This window comes from Nicotiana tabacum, chromosome 19 (assembly GCF_000715075.1).
Source record: "Nicotiana tabacum cultivar K326 chromosome 19, ASM71507v2, whole genome shotgun sequence".
In the NCBI taxonomy this organism is placed as follows: Eukaryota; Viridiplantae; Streptophyta; class Magnoliopsida; order Solanales; family Solanaceae; genus Nicotiana; species Nicotiana tabacum.
Window position 1 is genome coordinate 121,163,795 of NC_134098.1, and position 21,908 is coordinate 121,185,702.

A 21,908-nucleotide genomic window follows, 5' to 3' on the forward strand; every position below is an offset into this window, starting at 1 on the left:
AGTCTCGATCCAAGATCAAGTATGCGCGCCGGGCGGGTAACTAGATGCACCAGCCTCAGATCCTGTACAATTAAGTACAGAAGCGTAGCATGAGTATATAAACAATATGTACCCAGTAAGTATCCCGCCTAACCTCGAAGAAGTAGTGACGATGGGTCGACTTGACACTTACTAGGCCAATAATAATGTAATTAAAGTATTATGCTAAGAATGGATATCATGATTGATACTGTCAGTTCAACAACAGGAAGAGATAAGTCCTTCTTTCATAATCATAACTTAAATTTCAGTAACATCATTTAGCAACTTATATTTCAAGGCATTTAAGCAGTATACATCATGGAGAATTTCCAAATAATTAGCATGCGCAATTATGCCCGGGTCGTACGGCCCGATCCAACAAAATATTTAAACTGTGCACTGCCGGAGGATCGAACGACATGAACCATAGATGCATCTATTTACTACCGAGGCACCCGGTCCGATCCACAAATAACAATTATTTTCAAGAAAACACAAGTTTCTCATTTACAGTCAAGTATCTCATACAAACTTTCAAGTAAGTGAATTCAACCTTATAAAATTCTTTTATCAATTTCTATCATGACTAAGCGATTATATTAGCAAGTAATGGCACAAACATTATAAGTATAGCATGATACGGGTCCTAAACTACCCGGACAATAGCATAATAGTAGTTACGTACGGACTCTCGTCACCTTGTACGTACGTAGCCTCCCCTCACAATTAGGTACAAACATTTATTTAATTCACCTATGGGGTTAATTCCCTCTTACAAGGTTAGAAAGGAGACTTATCTCGCCTCAAAGTCTACTTCCCAATTCAAGAACGCATTCAAACCTCCAAATTTGACGCCAAACGACTCGAAGCTAGTCAAGATTGCAAGATTCCTAAAATTCACCCTCGGGTCCACGTGCCCAGATTCCAGAAATTTTCAAAGAAACTTGTTACCCATAACCTTAGGAACATAAATATATGATTTTCACTAAGTTCCATGATCAATTTCATGGTAAAATCTCATTTTTGTCATACCCTAGGTTTTTCATCTAAACCCATGTTTTCTACCAATTTTCATGTTGGAATCTACCCATAATATATGTATTAAACTCATAATAGGTAGAATTTACTTACCTCCAAAAGCTAGGTGGGAATCCCTTTCAAGAAGCTCCAATAATCGCCCAAAGAGTGAGAGAAAATGAGTGAAAAATGGCTTAAGTCCCGTATTAAGTGAACCTCACTGCTCATGCCATTTTCGCACCTGCGGTGCATTAGCCGCACCTGCGAATTCGCTTTTTCGGACCAGTTGTCCGCTTCTGCAGAATTGGCTGGGCCGGCTGGGGCCGCATCTGCGGAAGGGCTCCCGCTTATGTGTGGAAGGATCCGCATCTGCGGAACCTGGCTGGCCATCCTTGGGTCGCATCTGCGGGGGCTTGGCTCTCACCTGCGAACTCGCACCTGCGGCTAGCCAACCGCAGGTGCGGTTATGACAGAACTAGGGAGCTTCAGTTGTTGCTTTAGCTCCCGAAATGGTTCGAGCCTCGTCCGATCGACACTCGCCCCCCTCCCCCCTCCCTCCCCCCACCCCCGAACATACCAGCAAATTTGGAACCATAAAACGGACTCGCTCGAACTCTCGGAACGCCCGATACAACATTAAACAACCGTGCAACTTCTTCCCTTAGTTGGAATCCCTGTTCCTCAAGTGGTTTTGGCTCGATCACTCAATAATTCTTGGAGATGCTCGTTATTAAACAACCGTGCAACTTCTTCCCTTAGTTGTCGGCAGTCCTCGGTCCCATGGCCATGAGTGCCATGATACTTACCCATTAGGTTAGGGTCTCTCCAGGTAGGGTCAAATTGCAATGGTCGATGCTACTTGGTATCCTTGATGCGTTCAATAGCCGATACGATGCTTGTTGCGTCAACTTTGAAGTTATACTCTAACAATCTTGGAGCTTCCCTCCCCCCGAGCGGCCTGTCGAAACCATTTTTGCTCATCATACCTCGGCTATTGGGCCCTCGATCGCTTCTCTTTTTTTTTCTTGTAGAGTTGCGCCCGGACCCGTTCCCCCTTCGATCTGCAGTGTATAGTTGATATCGAACTCGGAGCGGCCTTGATTCATGATCGATGATTCTCTTAGGCCTGTCATCGGTTCTAATGGGATAAACGGACCCGGAAGGGGCTCCGAGTTGGTCATCCTCAACTCTAATTTTTGACGGGTACCTGTTGTGGATGTCGGCCTAAGTTATCACCGGGCATTCTACCAAGTTTTGTTTCAGCTGCTGCAAAGCCAAGGATCTTCAGGGGTTGAGTGTCTGAGTAAATACCTGAACGGCTCAATCATCCACAATCGGAGGCAGGTCCATCCGTTCCATTTGAAACCTCGACACGAACTCCCTAAGCATCTCATTGTCCCTTTGCTTAACCTTGAAAAAGTCCGATTTTCTGGTCTCGGCCTTGATGGCCCCGGCATAAGCCTTTACAAAAGCATCTGCGAGCATAGCGGATGAATCAATGGAATTTGGGGGCAAGTTGTGGTACCATATCATCGCTCCTTTTGACAATGTTTCCCCAAACTTCTTTATTAACATTGACGCAATTTGTCGTCCTCCAAGTCATTGCCTTTGATGGCGCATGTGTAGGAGGTCACATGCTCATTTGGATCCGTAGTTTCGTTATATTTTGGAATATCGGGCATACAAAACCTCTTCGGGATTGGTTTTGGTATTGAGCTCGGAGAGAAAGACTTTTGGATAAATTTCTTGGAATTCGGGCTCATCAATATTGGAGGCGCTCCTGGGATTTGATCAACCCGGGAATTATATGTCTCTACCTTCTTGTCGGTTGCCTCGATTTTCTTTTCACCAGATTCCATACATTTTGTTAATGCCTCTATCATTTTCATTACTTCAGGGCTGGCACCAGACTCAGCTTCGCTTGTCCTTTTGGTGATCTGCTCATTTCTTCAGGTGTTTTTCCGGGGCAGTTCAGGCTCAACTCAACTGGGGGCGCGACTTTGGTTTTGCAGCTGGGCTATCGCCGCTTGCTGAGCCTGCAACATTTCAAAGATCAATCGTAGACTAACCCCGTCGCCTTCATCTTCGGTGCTCCTTAAGCCGTTGGTCGGGCTCCTCCGCGAACGCAGTTTTCGGGGTCGGTATGAAGGTTGGTGTAGATGGCCACATCTGAGTTAGCATCGACTGGATCTACAACTGGGACCCCGTTGGGATCAGCAGGGGACACTTCATTGCTAGGCACCGGATTGTTATTTTCGCCATGATGGCCAGACCCATCCTCAATGTTCAAGTGAGCGGACTAAGAATTTGACATTTTTAAACTGACCTGAAATTGAGACCTTAAAGAACAAGTATAAAATAGAGTGTGTTATGGAGATTTGTACCAAATTATCACTATTATCCTTAGTCCCACGGTGGGAGCCAAACTGTTTACCCTTAAAATGGATAATAATTGAATTTATACATGATTTTAAGGATATGTGGATTAATTCTATACAAGTGATCAATGACGTTAGATAAGCGGATTAAAAATAAAATAAATAATCAAACCAGTTGTGATATTTAAGTCCGGGCACAAATTTGAGCTTAATGATTGTTCTGCCCTTGACTCGGAGCCAAAATTGTATGAAGAGCTATGAGCAAAAATAAGAACTTTGAATAACTTGGAAGTAGAACAAACAAATCTATATTGCCTTGATGTGCATTTTACAATGTGTGTATTGAATAATAAGCTTACCCTTTATATAGTAGGGGTGTATTGAATAATAAACTTATCCTTTATATAGTAGGGAAGTTTTACTCTAAGTACAATTTTAAAAAAGGTAAAAATCTTCTTTTTCGTTAATCACAGATCCGCTGTCGATACGGGCCGAGATCCACGCCGTGATATCCGGTTGGGCACGGATATCACGACCCTTCGTTAGTTGTGTACAACCATTTGGTTATGCTTTCCGAGGTCTTGGAGTCCGAACCGGATTCAGGGGGCGTTGTCTCGATGGCCTTGGTGGTAAGCGCTTCGTTCGGGCGTTAGTACGAGAGGTTCTTAGCTTCGATTCCGATTCCATGTAGTTATGTCCTTGCTTCGTTTGCCCCACCAGAAAATCCGGGTGCTCATTAGCCCCGATTTTACCCGTATACAAAATTAATCCTTGGAACATAATCATGTGTTACTAAACTTATATACATATGGCACTACAAATTATTTGGTAATGTTGTATTAAGTCGATCCAAGATAATTATACAGGAGGTTAAGGGTTCATATATTTGGACGGCAAATAATGATATTTTGAGTTTTTGGCAGATAACTTTTTCGACTTTTCATCAATAAATAAATGTGACATTCTCAACATTATTGACTATTTCAAACTCCTAATTACATGTTTTCTTTTGTTAAATCTAAACTACAAAATGGTTTTCACACATTTAAATTAGAGTGAGATTAGTTATCGGTCGCCGTTGTTCCAAAACGCTTATTTTTAGACCAAAGAAAAATGTCGAGGTTATGCGAATATAATTAAAGCTAGTTGGAATTAAACTCATCAACTCTGTGGGTTGATAGCTATTGAGTCGACGGATTAAACTTTAAACTCATGTAATACAAAGCTCGAAAAGCCATATTTTCACGTCATCGGCTTTTAGTTTTCATGTTTTAACCAGATTATATACAAACTATAAGAACTTGTAAGAATTTTACTTGGAAAAAAAAAACATCAAAATATTGATTTTGATGTCGGGTTCAGTTTCAGTATTTAGAATCCAACAGGAACATTTTTATTAAAATAAGTACTAGAATGAATGCCATGGGGTTGAAATGAACGCTTCAGTAACCACCTGCCAGCTTCATAAAGAAAACTAATAATGGAAGAACAAACCAAATCTAGTTCTGTTGAGAGATGCTAATGTAACAGTGTAGTGTAGGAGTGTAGTTTGGATATGACACACGTGGTAGTTAGTGGTTAGCAGTTAGATAGTTAGAGGATAATAAGTTAGTTGACAGCTGTATTTAATTGTTAGTGGTTAGCTGTAGATTAGAGAGAGTTAGTAGTTGTATAAATACATTGAAAAACTAATGGAACATTAGACGGTTTCCATTTCTCATACATCAATCTCATTTCTTTTCTTTCATAGAAGCTTCTAGAGAGCTTCAATGGTTGGTTCCATTTCAGCTCCCATGAACTTTTAGCATGGTATCAGAGCAACTGATTCTAGTAACTCACATGTTTTCCGAGCTAATTACCCAAAGCACTCTGTAAATCTCAACTTCTTCAAGCTCGTTTCCAGCTATGGCGGCGGAAAAACTCACCTACACGCATCCTCTGTTCATGAACTCGACTGACACTTCTGGTTCAATGCTCATTCCTATCAAGCTCAGCAGATCAGAAAATTATGGCTTGTGGAGTAGATCGATGAGAATTGTTCTCCAAGCTAAGAGAAAGTTAGGGTTCGTGATAGGTACCTGTAAGAAGGAATTGTTTGATAATGAGTTGCACGAGCAGTGAAAAACATGCAATGCAACAGTCCTTTCATAGATTATCAATACAGTTTCTGAAAATCCACTCAGTGGAATCGTGTATGCCTGAGATTCCTACATCTTGTGGAAATACCTCAAGGAACGATTTGACAAGGTCAATCACATGGGGATTTTTCAAGTACACCGTCAAATATCTAATCACTCACAAGGTACAAACTCTGTTTCAGTATATTTCACTATATTGAAGGACCTCTGGGCTGAATATGATGCCATGGTCCCTCCTCCTGGTTGTGATTGTGCAAAGTCTAAGGAATCAATTGAGCACTTTCATCAACAGAGGTTATTACAGTTTCTAATTGGATTAAGTGACTCGTATGACCAAGCTAGGAGACAAATTTTATTGAAATCAATTTGTCCTACAATTAATCAAGCCTATGCTATGATAATTGAAGATGAGAGTCAACACTCAGTTGGTCTAAATGCTGTTACTGCAAACACATATTCCTTAGCTATGCAATTAACTCGTGGACAACCTTATAAAGACAAGAGACGTTTTTTGCAATGTGAATACGGCAATATGAAAGGCCATAGCATGGAAAATTATTACAAATTGGTTGGATACCCCCTCCCCCCCCCTCCCCTCCTGATTTTAAGTCTAAGAGGAATTCAAAGTCTAGTTTTGGAGGACCTGGAAGACAAATTAACCATGGTGGACAGACTGGATATGGTAAACAACCCTTCAATGCTGTCAACAATGTGACTGGGAATGTTGATATACCACCACCACAGATGCATTATAGAAACTCAGGGCCAACTGAAGTCAAGGCTCAGTATTTTACTGAAGAACAATATAAATAGATTCTCAATCTACTAAGCAAGTATGTTAGAAAAGATCAAAGCAATGAGGCAAACCACATCAATGTAGCAGGTAATACAATTTGTATGATGTCTAAGGTAACAAATGATAATGAGTTGATAGTGGATTCTGGAGCTACTCATCATGTAGCTTCTAAGAAAAGTTTGATAAATAGTGATCATAGTCAACAAATATCTGGTAATAGTAAAGTACATTTACCCACAGGAGATAGGGCAGATATTACTCATACTGGCTATGCATCCTTGTTTGGCAACACAACTGTGAGAAATGTGTTGGTTATCCCTGATTTCAAGTTTAACTTACTGTCAGTGTCCAAATTAACCAAAGAGTTGTCATGCTCAGTCAATTGTTTCCCTGGCTTCTGTGTCTTTCAGGAGCTTTGGAGTGGCAGGGTGAAAGGGATTGGTAGAAAAAGATGAGATTTGTACATATATAAAGATGCAAATATTGGTAAGAAGGGCACACAACATCCAATAACAATAACAATTCAAAAAGGGGACACCAGCTTATGGCATAACAGACTTGGACACCCATCTGCACCAGCAATGAAGTCTATGAAGTTGTTACATGATCATGTAAATAGTTCACAATTTGCCCTTTGGCAAAGCAAGCTAGATTGATGTTTCCCAGTAGTGATTCTAGAACTGATGCACCATTTCACATTGTACATATGGATCTTTGGGGCCCTTATAAAACTGCTACTTTTGACAACAAACATTATTTTTTGACTGTTGTGGATGATCACAGTAGGTATACATGGATCTATTTGTTGCAACTTAAGTCTGAAGCTATTGTGGCTATTAAGTCCTTTTTGTCCATGGTACAAACACAGTTTGGTGTCATGGTTAAGGTTCTTAGGACAGACAATGGCACTGAGTTTTTTAACTCACAGTGCAGTACTTTACTTCAGAATTTTGGCATACTTCATTATAGCAGCTGTGTTCTCACCCCTCAACAGAATGAGGTGGTTGAAAGAAAATATAGGCATATCTTGAATATAGCTAGGGCACTCAGGTTTCAATCCAAAATGCCTATTAGATACTGAAGTATGTGTATCAAGACTGTAGTTTACCTTATGAACAGACTTCATTCTGTTGTAACTAGTAACACAAGTCCGTATGAGTTATTGTTCAAGAAGCAGGCAACATTGCATCACTTAAGGGTGTTTGGATGTCTGTGTTTTGCAACTATAATTCCTAAAGGAGACAAGTTTACAGAAAGAGCAAAGCCGGCTGCTCTTATGGGGTACTAAGAGTTGCAAAAAGGCTATATCCTCCTAGATCTTAAAACAAACCAGTTGTTTGTCTGCAGAGATGTCATTTTCAGAGAAAATGAATTCCCATTTGCCATTACATACTCAAAGAAACAGTCTACATCTCATAGACCTACCATCATAGACCAAAACTCACCTCATGCTATATCACAAATCCTACCAGATACAACCCATGATACACCACCAAATTCACCAGATAACTCACCAAATACACCTCATGACATGCCACAACATTCACCTGATATCTCCAACATCAATGACACTTCAACGCCTTCTACTTGGCCTGATGATAATCCCGCCACCTCCCTTGAACCTACTGCCCATGATTCTGATTCATTTGACCTAGAATTCAGTCATTCCCTTGCTATGGAGCATGAAGGGAAAGATGACTTCAATGAGGCATCAACATTCTTTGATGCTGGTCACATTCCATCAGATGGAGTTCATGCTTCAGTCACCAGGAAGTCTTCAAGAGATTCCAAGCAGCCTATTTGGATGAAGGGTTACATAACCACCAAACAAAGCACCAGTAAACACCCATCTCTAATCACTTATCCTATTATAACATCAAGCCAACATATCAAGCCTATCTTGTAATATTATCTACATTGGTAGAGCCTAAGTGTTATAGAGATGCAGCAAAAGATACCAGTTGGATAGAGGCAATGATGCAGGAGATCAAGGCACTAGAGGAGAATGGTACATGGAAAGTGGTAGACCTTCCAAAAGAAAAAAATGTAATAGGCTCAAAATGGGTGTACAAGATCAAATACCAAGCCAATGGAGAGGTTGAGAGGTTCAAGGCTAGACTTGTAGCAAAATGCTACAGTCAAAATGAAGGCCTTGATTATCATTATACCTTCTCACCTGTTGTTAAAATGGTGATTGTGAGATCAGTCATAGCATAGAAGTGTTGAGGTCAAGTTCAGGAGTGATTCTTAACCAAAGGAAGTATGTGCTAGAGTTGATCTCTGATATGGGATTATCTGCAGCAAAACCAGACAAGACACTTTTAGAGTCCAATTTGAAGCTAACAACTGTGGAGTATGACAAAATGACTGGAGTTACAGGAGATGAGACCTTGCATGACATCAGTTCATATCAGAGGTTGATAGGGAGGCTGATGTATGTAACTGTCACAAGGCCTGATATCAACTATGCAGTTCAGACCTTGAGTCAGTTCATGCAAATACCCAAGAAATCTCATTGGGAAGTTGCAACAAGATTAGTAAGGTACTTGAAGAGTTCACCAGGACAAGGCATTTGGTTGAGGGCAGGAATCACACAAGATTTGACATGTTGGTGTGATTCTGACTGGGCAGCATGTCCAAATACAAGAAGGTCAGTGACAGGATATATAGTCAAGTTTGGGGAGTCCTTGATCTCATGAAAATCAAAGAAACAACAAACAGTCTCTAGAAGTTTAGTTGAGGCAGAGTATAAGAGCATGACTTCATTTGTGGTAGAGCTAACTTGGTTGCATGGACTGTTTAAAGAGCTGGGAGTTGGCATACATAGTCCAATGACTGTGTTTAGTAATAGTAAGGCTGCTATGCAAATTACAACTAACCCCATCTTCCATGAGAGAACGAAACATATAGAGATAGACTGTCACTTCATTAGAGACAAAATCAAGGCAGGAGTAGTGAAGACTTCATATGTACATACTAAGGAACAACTTGCAGATCTTCTGACCAAAGGCTTAGGGTAGGTTCAACATGTTCATGTACTTAGCAAGCTGGGGGTTTTTAACATTTTATACCCTCTAGCTTGAGGTGGAGTGTTGAGAGATGCCAATGTAACAGTGTAGTATAGCAGTGTAGTTTGGATATGACACACGTGGTAGTTAGTGGTTAGCAGATAGATAGTTACATGATAATCAGTTAGTTGACAACTGTACTTAATTGTTAGTGGTTAGCTGTAGATTAGAGAGAGTTAGTAATTGTATAAATACATTTGAAAAACTAATGGAACAGTAGACGGTTTTCATTTCTCATACATCAATCTCATTTCTTCTCTTTCATAGAAGCTCCTAGAGAGCTTCAATGGCTGATTCTGTCTCAGCTCCCATGGACTTTTAGCAAATTCTAAAGAGAGACGACATTTTTACAGTATGTTTTTGAGTAAAATCATTTTTTGAGTAAAATCATTGAGTCATTCGTTTGCTCTTTTTACTTATTGAAACGTACTTAAGTTTGAAACTATATATGAATGTAAGATTGTTGCTAGATAACTGAAAACAAAAAAATTATCATGCACTATATAGAAAATGATATTTCAATTGATTATTTATAAGTTTGTCCCTTTGTCAAATACTTGCTATTAGGGGTGTACATGGACCGGATTGGTTCGATTTTTATCAAAACCAAACTAAACCAACTACATCGGTTTGGATTGGTTCGGTTTTGTCGGATTTTTCGAATTTTTTTGTTACATGAATATTTTTCAATCTTACTTTGTTAAAGTTATAGATAAAATTTTGATAAGTGAATATATGTTTAGTAAAAATTTAAAAAATTGAATAAATATGATCTATTAAAATATTCTTATGAGAGAATTTTCTTAGTAACACATGATAGTTATTTTCTTAGTTATCTAACATAATATTTTTTTTAATGTACGCTTTCAAGGTTAACCAAATTTAATAATTAAACATAAAAATCAAGATGATACCTAAATAATGAGATATTTTATTTAATTCTAAATTAAATTCGAAAAAGATATAAGAAATCTTGACATATGAATATGGAAGAACAAAGAAATGATTGACGCATATCAGTAACACTTAATAAGAAAGCGATACAACCCATTATTTCTAGTAAATAAAAATAAATGCACTTTATAGTTCTATTAAATATTATATCTCATGAGAGGATCTCGAATATTTCTACATTTTTTAAATAAAAAAAAATCAATATAAAGTCTTAAAAGTATATATAAAAATTATATATTTATATGTCGGTTTGGTTTGAATTTTTTTACTCAATATCAAACCAAACTTAGTCGGGCTTTTTAATCAGTTTGGTTTGATTTTTCGATTTGGCGTGATTTTCCGGTTCGATTTGAACACCCCTGCTTGTTATATTTAAAAAGTAAAATTCACCAAACTTTCTTAGCTTTTATGAGTGTGAAACAATACCACTTCATCTTTTGAATGAGATTGAAAACCCCCTTGAATAATATTTTTCAATGAGCTTCAATTTCTTTATAAGAAAAATACGATAATTCTGATTCCATGAGCAATAAGTCATGTCGCCTCTTTGTTCAAATTCCATGGATACTGTCCTTCGCTAAATAATTCGAAATATACTTCTTTACCCTTAAACACGAATAACAATTGAATTTATACGCGATTTTAATGATATGTAGGTTAATTCAATACAAGTGATCAATGGCGTTAGATTAAGCAAATAAAAGACGTAATAAATGACCAAACCAATGATAAGGGTGATCCCGAGCTCGATTAATGGCTTAACGAGGAACCTGCCTTCGGTTCTGAGCTTGCACTTATGAAAAACTTATGAACAAAAATAAGAACTTTGAATAACTTTTAGAGACAGAGAGAATAGAAGTAAATTGCCTTGGTGTGCGTGTTATCATGTCCCTAATGAATAATAAGCTTCCCATTTATATAGTAGAAGATTTTTACCCTAAGTACAATCCTAAGAAAGGTAAAATCTTCCGTTTAGTTAATCACTGATTTTCTGCCGATACGAGCCGAGATTCACGCCGTGATATCCGGTTGGGCCCGACATCACAGCCATTTGCTAGTCGTGTGCGATTATTTGGTAATGTTCTTCGAAGTCTTGGGGCTCGAACCGGACCCGGAGAACGTGGTCTCGATGCCCTCGAGGGCAGGTATTTTGCTCGAGCCCCCGATACGAGGGACTCCTCGCTTTGACTCCGATTAATTCCTTACTGTCATGTCATTGCTCTGTTTGCCTCACCGGGAATCGAGGTACTCAGTGGGCTCGATTTTACCCGTATACAATACATTTGCCCATTAGAACAATAATTTGTGCTTGGCTAAAGTTATAAAAATATTTTGGGGACAAGTGACTTTTTTTACTTTTGCTGCTACTCAAGAATTGTTTTTTTCTGTAAAAACCTAGCCAAGCACCTCAATACTCCAAATAAACACTTTTTAAAGAAAATAAGCACTTTTAGCTTCCTTGAAGTTTAACCACACAAGCTATAAAATCTTTTCGAGTCCAGTTCCGAAGTTCATCGATGGAAACTAATGCATTACCTACCTCATTGACCGTTTTGATGTTCAGTTGAAAATATCACCGGAAGTTATCATGTTTTATTTGGGTTATCAGCAAAAGATGAAGGATGCCGATGTCAATTGTCCTACTTCACAAATGTCAATTGATGAGTAAAAATTGCATTGGCCAAAGCGTTCTATTCCAATACGATAAAAATTAGCGAATTATAACTCGCGAATCATAGAATGCGCCTTAAAACGCAGTCAATAAGTGTGATTTATAAGTCACAATAACCGAATGCGATTATACAAGTCACATTCTGTTATTAGGGCATCTCCTACCCTTACACCATTTTTTAGTACTAAAATGATGTAAACACCAAAATTGTGCAAATTAACTCGAACCCATTAGACTATTTTTTACATCAAAATAGAATATCCCTTTTATATTCCTCTCTCTTCTATATTATATTATTTTTTATTATTTAAATTTAGTTTTTTATTTCATAAAACAAATCCTTTCTTTTTTATTTTTACATATTCATCCATATAATTCATTATTCCTTTCTTATAGAATCATTTAATATAAAATTATTTTATACCATAAATTTTTAAATAATATAAATTGTAAGCAAATATTATACATTATACATATTAATGGATAATTCAAATAAATGTGAAGTCATTGACGCATTATAAAGTGCAAAATAAATATCTTTGTCTTTAATTTTTTTGTGTTGAGCTAAAAATTATTCAAATCGGTAATTTTCATCTACTACCATTTCTACTGTTGGAGTTTGACCTTCCCAAGCATCTTAAATTAGTGCATTAAGATCACGCTCATACTCGATTATCATGTTGTGCAATATACAGGGGCGGACCCACATGGTGTCAAGCGGGGTCAGTTGAACCCGCTTCACTGAGAAATTACACTGTGTATAATAGTAAATAATATTTGAAACAGCAAAAATACGTATAGAAATATAAATGTGAACCCACTTTAACCAAGTGCCTGTCTGTTGAGGTGGTAAAGAGAGTTCAAAATGTATTGGAAGTTTTGTGTTCGAATCCCACTTGTGGACGTTCCTTTACATTTTGTTTTGCAATCTCTAGTGGGCCGCAGTTATGCGTGCACAAGGCAGATTATCCCTCCTGTATTTATTATTCTTACCTATGTCTGTTTTCTATTTCACTTTATTTTTTTCCCTGAAATCAATACATATTATTTTACAATTATACCTACTTCAAAAATTAACCTATCTACAAAGTGAATTTGGTTGTTTCTTTCTTAAATTTTGATAAAACATAAAAGTATATTTGTTTAAATTATTTAAGAACAAAAAAAGTGTTCAAACCCTACTTGTCTCACCCGACACTACTTATGTGAATAGACACCGTCATCTTTTATTGAACCCGCTTGTATAAAATTTTGGATCCGCCACTGACAGTATAATACATGTAGTTAATATATCATGTAATACTTCTTTTCTCCAAAAAAACGTGACAGCCCTGCAATAATTACAAAACGAGATTGCAAAACTCCGAAGGCACGTTCAACATCTTTTCAACATGATTCTTGTTTCATCGCGAAATATTTTTTCTTTTGAGAATGTGGCTCACGAATAGTTTGCACAATAGTAGACCATTTTGGATATATACCATCAGTTAAATAATAACCCACATCATATTCTTTTCCTTTAATGAACATTGTGTTATTTACTAACAACAAATTATATTTTATGTTTGCACTTTTCATTTTTGTGAGTTTATATTTTTTTATACAATTATAGTTTATAATAAAATTAACTCAAAATTTTATATAAAAATAATATATACGAATTAATTTATAACAATTATACACCAAAAGTTAAGATGTAAAATTAATATTATAAAGATATTACATAAACAGTATAAGTAATTACAAATTTAAAATATATTAAATTAAAAATATTATATAATAAAAGATCATAATAAAATATTGATGAATAGTAATGTTGTTGAATAGTGTTACACCAAATTTGGTGTAACACTAATCACATAGCAAAATGATGTTGGGTTTGAGCGCCAAATCTTAAACCAAAATAGCATTTGGCGTAAAAATTGGTGCAAGGGTTGGAGATGATCTAAAAACACAAATATTCCGTTGTAGCACTGGCAATTCCCCATCATTAAGGAATCCGGGTTCGAACCGGAATTACTTTTTGATTGTATGGCTTTTTTCTTGTCATTTGTACAATTTATCGTTTTAATTTCCGTAAACTAACATGGGAAAATAGGTAATGGGCAGAAGAAAATGAGAAGTCAAAAATCCAGTTACAATATGTCAAAGATTAATTTGGTAAAAGCAATGTCATGGACATAAATATGTAGAATCGAAAGCCTCAAAACCAGGCAAACCACATGAAGCTATAGGTTCATTCAAAGGGCAAAATAAGAGCAAGAATAATAATCTTCTAGACTTTGGATAGTACATGTATACACAAAAAAAGTAATCTAATACTCAATCCGTTTCAAATTAGATGAGCTACTTTCCTTTTTAGTCTGTTCCAAAATATATGATACACTTTTAAATTTGAAAATAATTCAACTTTAAACTCTTCATTTTACCCATTTTACTCTTAATGAGAAACTTTTATAACCACACAAATGTCATGGCCCCACAAAACTTTTACCCCTTAAACTTTTAAGACCACAAGTTTTAAAAAATTTTATTTTTTTTCTTAAACTCCGTGCCGAGTCAAACTAACGCGTCCAAATTGAAACGGAAGGAGTATTGTACTAAAAGTGATCACTTTTAAAATCGACAAAGAATAATTTATCCACATAGGTACATATGAAGGATCGAAATAATTAAGTCTATCCCTGTGCTTAAGGGACTATATAGGTTTTTATTCTCATCGTAGCTTTTCCAGTTCTATTTAAGGAAGAGGTTAAATTAAAAACATGAGTAGTAGTTTCTTCGATTGTTGACCAAAAATAATACTCGCTCCATTTCAATTTATGTGAACTTGTTTGATTGAGCAAGGAATTTAAGAAAAAAATGAAGACTTTTGAAATTTGTGGTCCTAAACAAGTCAAAAAGAGAACCAGAATATTTGTGTGGTTATAAAAGCTTCTCATTAAGTGTACAATTGTAAGTTTAAGTTAACTTATTATCAAATTTAGGAAAAGGTTTTTTTTTTTAAATTAACCAAAAGAAAATAGGTTCACCTAAACTGAAATAAATTGAGTATTTGTTCCCATCTTAAAGCCACGACTGTGCACGTGGAATTGTAAATTTGAGAACTTTTTTGTCTTCACGTGATTGAATTGTACCTTTCCTCTTTAGTTAGACTCAAAAATCAAACTTTGTAATAACCTGTAGGAATTTTATTTGAATAAAACAAAATGTTGATTTAAATTTTGAAATATGTTACTTGTAAATTCTCACTACCAAACAAGTATGTGCAAATAATAAAATTTAGTGTCTACAAATAATGAATTACTCCTCATATTTATGCCAAAAGGAGAGAGGAAACTTTTTGTTTACTTGTTATAAGCTATGTAATGACTAGACAAGTCAGAAAGTGGATTGAATAATTAGTTTTGGACAAATGTTAACCACTAGTGAAAAAGTGAAAAAGCTTTTCAATAGTAACATCTTTGGTTAACATTTAACAACACATAAAGAGTTTTCTTATAAAATCTTTTACATAATAGTCTACATAGATATGAAATATTTAACAATATTTTTCTGTTACTCAAATTTAATGATCACTTGACATGTTGTATATCTAGCCATAGCGTAAATATATATTCGTACTTCACTAATTGACTTCAAGCTAGTGAATTTACTATCAGTAGTATAAAGTTGTTTGCCAGTAATACTTGTCGGAGTTTTATTTCAAAATTAGGTTTGTATTTACCATAATTTACAAATTGGTTTAAAAACAAGAAACAGGGAATTGTGGTGGGAGCAGTTTAAATAAATAGAGGTAGATGCATGGGTCCTTTAGTGAAAATAAAAGCAATCTAAGAGGGAAATGATATTTGTTCAAAATAAGTAGAATGAATACAATGGGGGTTGAAATGGACCCATCATTAACCACCAACAAGCTTCATAAAGAAAACAAATAATGGAAAGACAAATCAAATCTTAAGATATATGATATACTTTTGCTGTATGTTTTTGAATAAAATCATTGAGTCTAAGGTCTGCATGTGAAGACTTTTCAACATAAAATCAAAAGAGAAGAGGCAAAGCCACAAAAACCCACTCACCATTTGGTGTATCTTTTTTAATTTAAAAAAAGCTTCTTTATATTGAAATGGCAATATCATGATTGAATAAGACCTACTCACACCTTATGTGGAAGATTTTATTTTAAGTTGGGAACATCTCTTAAGTACAATAATGTTACACTTTGATACCCTCCCCCACCAAAACTTAGTGAAAAGATTGGTAACTGTAGCAAGAAAAGCCAAAGGACAAATTTGTGCTGGAAAAAAAAAATCAAAAGAGTAAGGTACAGTTGTATCACTTCAACTTTGTTAAGTTTGCACTTTACTAATTTGATTATTTTTTTTAAAAAAAAAATCTTGAACGTGTAAAATATAGATTTTCTGAAGTGTTGACAATATTTTCTTAGAAAAATGAAAAACGGAAACTTTATTCTTTTTATACAACAACAATAAGATTTTCAGTATAATCCCACTAGTAGAGTCTGGAGGGTAGTGTTTACGTAAACCTTACTTTTATTTTGTGAAGGTTAATAGGTTATTTCCAATAGATTTTGGCTCAATAATAGCAAAAACATAGCAGAATAAAAAGAAAATAATAGCAAAGAAGACATGAAAAGAGAAGCAATAACAAGAAGACATGGATAGTAAAAACTTTATTCTCTTCTATTTTAAAGTAAACTGTGAGAATGGATTTGTGAACCCTGGAAACATGCAAACTCAATTTTGCTAGTCATTTTTCCATTTTCCATTCCCATATGTTTGGTCTGTTTAACATAAAACTCATTTCCTACAAGCTTTGCTATGAAAAGTTCAATAATGCGGCAAATACAATTGCACTTGCAATGCGTGATAGCAACTATGTTCAATAGAACTCATCCTTTTAACATCACTTCTTTCCCAAATAAGTTTTTTCTATTTTGATATTTTGCAAAGTTCTGCTCTTTAGATGCAAACTGGAAAATACACAAAATCGAGCTTCATGTCTATCTTGGATTTTATGGATATTGCAATTATGCCAAACTCATGTTGAGGACAATAGTCTCAGTCTTAGCCCATCTATTTCTTTAAGCCAAAAAAAACTAGAGGAAAATTCCAACTGAAAATTTCTGGGTTCTCGAATATGTAAAGGGGTTAGATAGTGGAGTTGTTGATAGAGCTACTAGGAAGCTTGACAATTAAGTGAATATGTAAATTACAATAATTCTTAGTTCAAAAAAGGCACTATACATGCGGAGACCACAAGGATCTATTGTACGCAACAGCCCTGATCACATGGTGGCAAGAAAAAAAATTAAAATTTAATACTCCCTCCGTTTCAATTTAGATGAGTTAGTTTGACTCGGACGAAATTTAAGAAAAAAAGAAGAAGACTTTTGAAACTTATGGTCTTAAAAGCCTAAAGGGTAAAAACTTTGTGGGGTCGTGATATTTGTGTGATTATAAAAGCTTCTCTTAAGGATAAAATGAAGATCTTAAAGTTGAGTTATTTTCAAATTTAGAAATGTGTCATTTATTTGAAACATATTAAAAAGTAAAGTATCTCCTCTAATAACAGGGAGTAATTATCTCAATAAAGAAAAAAATGAAATTAACAGAACCAATTTTATACAATTTAAAAGGGACGGAATCTTTTTTTTAATTATATTCCCTTAATTCCTTTTCGAGCCAGATAAGTTCAAAATTGCAAGTTTGCTACACTTTCTGCAAAGAATCTATTCAAATCTTCATCAAACCTTTCCCCTTCATTTGAGTCATTTCCTTATTCTTTATTCTCTCAACTTCAGCTTTCCAAGTACTCTCCATTTTTACGGCTTTTGCCCAAACAATAGCTGGAACTTGAAATCCTAAGCTTCAAAAAAGCTTTTAGCTATGAGTTCTTTACTTCCTTTTCCCTTTTACTATCACAAATTATAACAAAATCAAAGAACAGTCTGTATCAAACTGTACCTCCAATTATTGAAGACAAAGACAAATTCAAATCCAGATCTTGAAACATGACAAATCTAAAAACTCAAATCACGAAAAGTACCATACCTGTCCAAACAAACCTCACAAATTTCCAATAATCATCATTCAATATCAACAGCTAGAAGTTAACACCCTTTTGGGTGGGGGTGGGTTTGGGGGTAGAGGTGGTTGAATTTGCAAATAGAGACTACAGGCAGAAATTTGAAATAAAAGGCACATAAACTTGTAATACTAGCAGTATGTTTAATTGAATTATTGACAGACAAATTCAGTTACTATAAGTTGTATATAAAAACATCATCCAAAAAAAAATGAAAAATAAAACGTTTATGACAACAATCAATTCCCATCAACATCTTCTCTCCTCATTCGTATACCAAACAACCCCATCTCAAAAAAAAGAAAAAAGAAAAAGAAAAATTCAATTTACCATGAAAAATACAATATTTTTGGATTCTGTGGAAGAAGAAGAGAAATACAGAACTTAACTCCTGCAACGAGTGATAGCACTGCATCCACGAGAGTAAGGATTAGCCTGAGCACCAGGTTTGCAGTTGTAATACGAAGCTCCACGGCGAGAACAAGGTACACTGTTCTTCTGCAGTGCACCATAGCTGATGTACTTTTTGGTGGCTAAAATGCGCCTGTTTGACTCACTGTCCAGCTCAAACTCCTCTTCTTCAGCAATGCACTCTCCGATACTCCCTTTGCATCCCCCACCAGATCTCGCCGGCATCACCCAATCGTAGGCCCCACTATCTCCGGCCGCCGCCATTGAAATGAAAAAAGCTCCGATCAGAACACAAAGAATCAAACCTGAAGGAACTCCCATTTTTACCTTGTACTGAAAAAATGATGAGAAATTAAAACACCCTTTTGCTATTTCTGCCTGTTTATGCTTTGGACCGCTGGTTTTTGGTATCTTTTTACTATGTTTTCGCTGTTGAAACTTCCGCAAAACAAAATCTTGAACTAAGACAACAGCTAATGGGCAAGGACAGTTGTATTATAAGTAGAGGTGGCTTTCTATTTAGCCTTGATACTGGACTTTATTACCAAATTGCCCGGAAAGATTAGGAGAGTTTGATTTATTGGGTGTCCACTAACTTTTTATTTCAACGCGGAAAATTTAAAGGGAGATTTAATTTAATGTTTTAAAAGCCGGCATTGTACATACTGGACATAATTAAATGGTGAGGTAGCTATCAAATGTTAGAGAAAATTCCAATCACAGATTGAGTTTGACAATTGTCAATAAATTACTACTACAAGTTAGCATAAAATAGTTGAAACAATATGAGGTTTATCCTAAGGACCAAAAGGATTAGAATGCAATATGGTCTTTTGTTTATGTGCATACCACTCCTTAGTCTTAATAATGGTGTAATTTAATTTAATTTAGTTGTAGACGCTCAATGTGTAAACACTTATTTATTAGAATTTGCTAGTAATTCTGAAATTGTCTTAGTCAACCATTTCAAATCATGTTGAAAAATTTTAATGGAAGAATTTTTTTTTTTTTTTCCTCTTCAAAAATTAGAAGAAGTTTTTTCTTATTATCTTGGATTATACATGATGGTGGAATGTTAGACCTGATAGAATAACATTAGAATAGGTTAAAAGACAATGTAAATAGTCAAACTTATTAGTATAAGTTTTTGAATATCATTTTAGATTAAAGTATAATTATTTAATCGATTTAAAGTTAGGAAAAATAACCATTTTCTTAAAAGCAAGGTATCTGATCATTCCTTAACTAGAACATAAAATTGATTGGAAGCAATAGAAGTTAACCGAAATAAATTTATCCCAAGGAAAAAGAAAGGAAAAGAATAGATTAAAGGGCAGTGTGAACTTTGATAAGGTTGGGTAGGGGCAAGAATCGTAATAAGTAGGAAATAGGATGTCCAAATTAGAGATAAAAGAGATATTTGGTTGACTGAGTTGTCCCGTTGGTCACGTAGTAGGAAGAAAAAAAGAATAGTGGGGGAGCTGTAGTATTTATTGGAGTATTAAAAATAGGATATAGAGAAAAGAAAAAGACGGCAGAGATAATTAGGGCTTTCGTCCGTCCAATAATCTTGTCAACCGAAACACGTTTTCACTCTACCTGCCTTTTTTCTGTCACCGTTACAGATTCGCCGTTATCAATAATTGTGTGCTCTGCTTTTCGTTAAATATTACTACTATAAACAATAGAGAAATAAAAGGGATGAAAGTAGTTACCCGTTCACTAATTTGGTTAACTACAACAACTACATATCCTTTCTAACGTGATTTTATTGTCCATGCTTGTTTAGATAAAGGTTCAAACGTATAGTATTTTCTTCTGAAAAAAATCATTCCTAAATTTGATTTTGTTCAAAATAAAACTTTGCTGCAACGCTACTTCGTTTTATAACATAAAATTGCATGGAGAAAATGTTAAAAGTTGCCTTACCTTTTCCCTCCGGTAAAATTTGGCAACAAAATACATTTGTTGTTATTCTTTCGTATCGTATTTATCCTTACCTTATAAAATGAAATTCTCGTTGATTATTATATAATTACCTATGTAAGATAACACGTAATACTCGTTATATAGTTTTAGAAATGAAAGTTTTAGACAAACAATTAAACAAATTATACTCAAGGAGATTAAATGAGGGTAAAAAACGGTTGAAAGCTTCGCCCAAGGAAAAAAAAATTAACGATGCATTAAAACTCCACCCAACCAAAATCAACTCTAAGGATGTAATTTTATTTTTAGGTACTTTTCTTTTTAACTATATGTCACATGCCGGACACGTGTCAAAATGCGTGTTACGCACAACCAATTTTAAGGTAGTCATAGTCATACATAGTGTTTAATAGGTTCATCTTTTAGTTGTAGTTTTAGTATGTATGGAGAAAATCTTACAAGTTAAAGGGGAAGTATATATCAAATCTGAAAAATACCATAACAACATTCATAACCGATAAGAGAGGAAAAACCAAAAATTAGTGTTAAATGTTTTAGACAAAAAGGAGGCAGAGGCTTTGGCACTGGCGCCAAGATAACAATTTTCAAATAAGGCAACGGTAAAGAAGTCTCAGTCTCGAAAAGACCACAAGAAAACTTTATTGAGTTAAACAAAAGAGCGTGTATTACGAAAAATGAAAATATTGAAAGGATTCGAGAAAATTAACGGCGTTAAATGGTAGAATGAGCTCGAACGTTATCTGAAGTATCCGTTCTGTAACCAAATACATATAATGGGTGTGGGGTCTCATTACAGATCACAGGATGGGTCGGTGTGTGCGCGTCCTAAACAAAGGCCAAAGCCAGCTGTATGTTCAATTAATTAATACTAAAAATTGCACCAACATAAGTATTTTAATCATAAAAGTAATTAACATCTGACTTTTATCAAAGGGAATACCCACCAGATTAAAAATAAACATAGAAATTTAATAAATCGTTTTGGTAACTTGATTCCTTCCTCCAACTTTGATAATGCTATGTTGGTTGAACTATTTTGTAGAACGAACTTAAAAAAAGAAAAGAAAATTGAATTGAGAACTTCTAACTAATAAAGGTTTAGACTTTAACGAATATATAGAACTTATTAGCTGTCTTCCAAAATAGGAGTTTTTCCTCATCCAATGAGTTATTAATATTGTATGTACTTCTACATTTCCAGTTTACCTCATTTCTAGATGCCTAGAGGATACCAAATTCCTTTTACCAAACCTATAAACACATTAAAATTAGAAGTTTATATAGACTAAGGTCTAAGAATGAATAGACCTTCGAGAAGTAATAATTTAATAAAGAGCTGAATGACATCCTGTCATGTAAGCATTGTTCTGGGATCATGCTAATTGCTACTGT

At 35.3% G+C, this 21,908-nt stretch overlaps 2 protein-coding genes across 2 annotated transcripts; one reads left to right on the forward strand and one right to left on the reverse strand.

Annotated features, from left to right (window-relative positions):
- The first annotated feature begins 5,672 nt into the window (after positions 1 to 5,672).
- LOC142173693 (uncharacterized) lies at positions 5,673 to 6,367 on the forward strand. The gene is made up of 2 exons (XM_075239316.1): positions 5,673 to 6,122; positions 6,227 to 6,367. The coding sequence occupies exons 1-2, from the start codon at positions 5,673 to 5,675 to the stop codon at positions 6,365 to 6,367; spliced, it is 591 nt and encodes a 196-aa protein (XP_075095417.1).
- Positions 6,368 to 18,173: 11,806 nt separating this feature from the next.
- On the reverse strand, positions 18,174 to 19,034 carry LOC107811318 (rapid alkalinization factor). Its single transcript, NM_001425932.1, has one exon. It carries the CDS (start codon positions 18,885 to 18,887, stop codon positions 18,540 to 18,542), a length of 348 nt encoding a protein of 115 aa, NP_001412861.1. The 5' UTR covers positions 18,888 to 19,034; the 3' UTR covers positions 18,174 to 18,539.
- Positions 19,035 to 21,908: the final 2,874 nt, after the last annotated feature.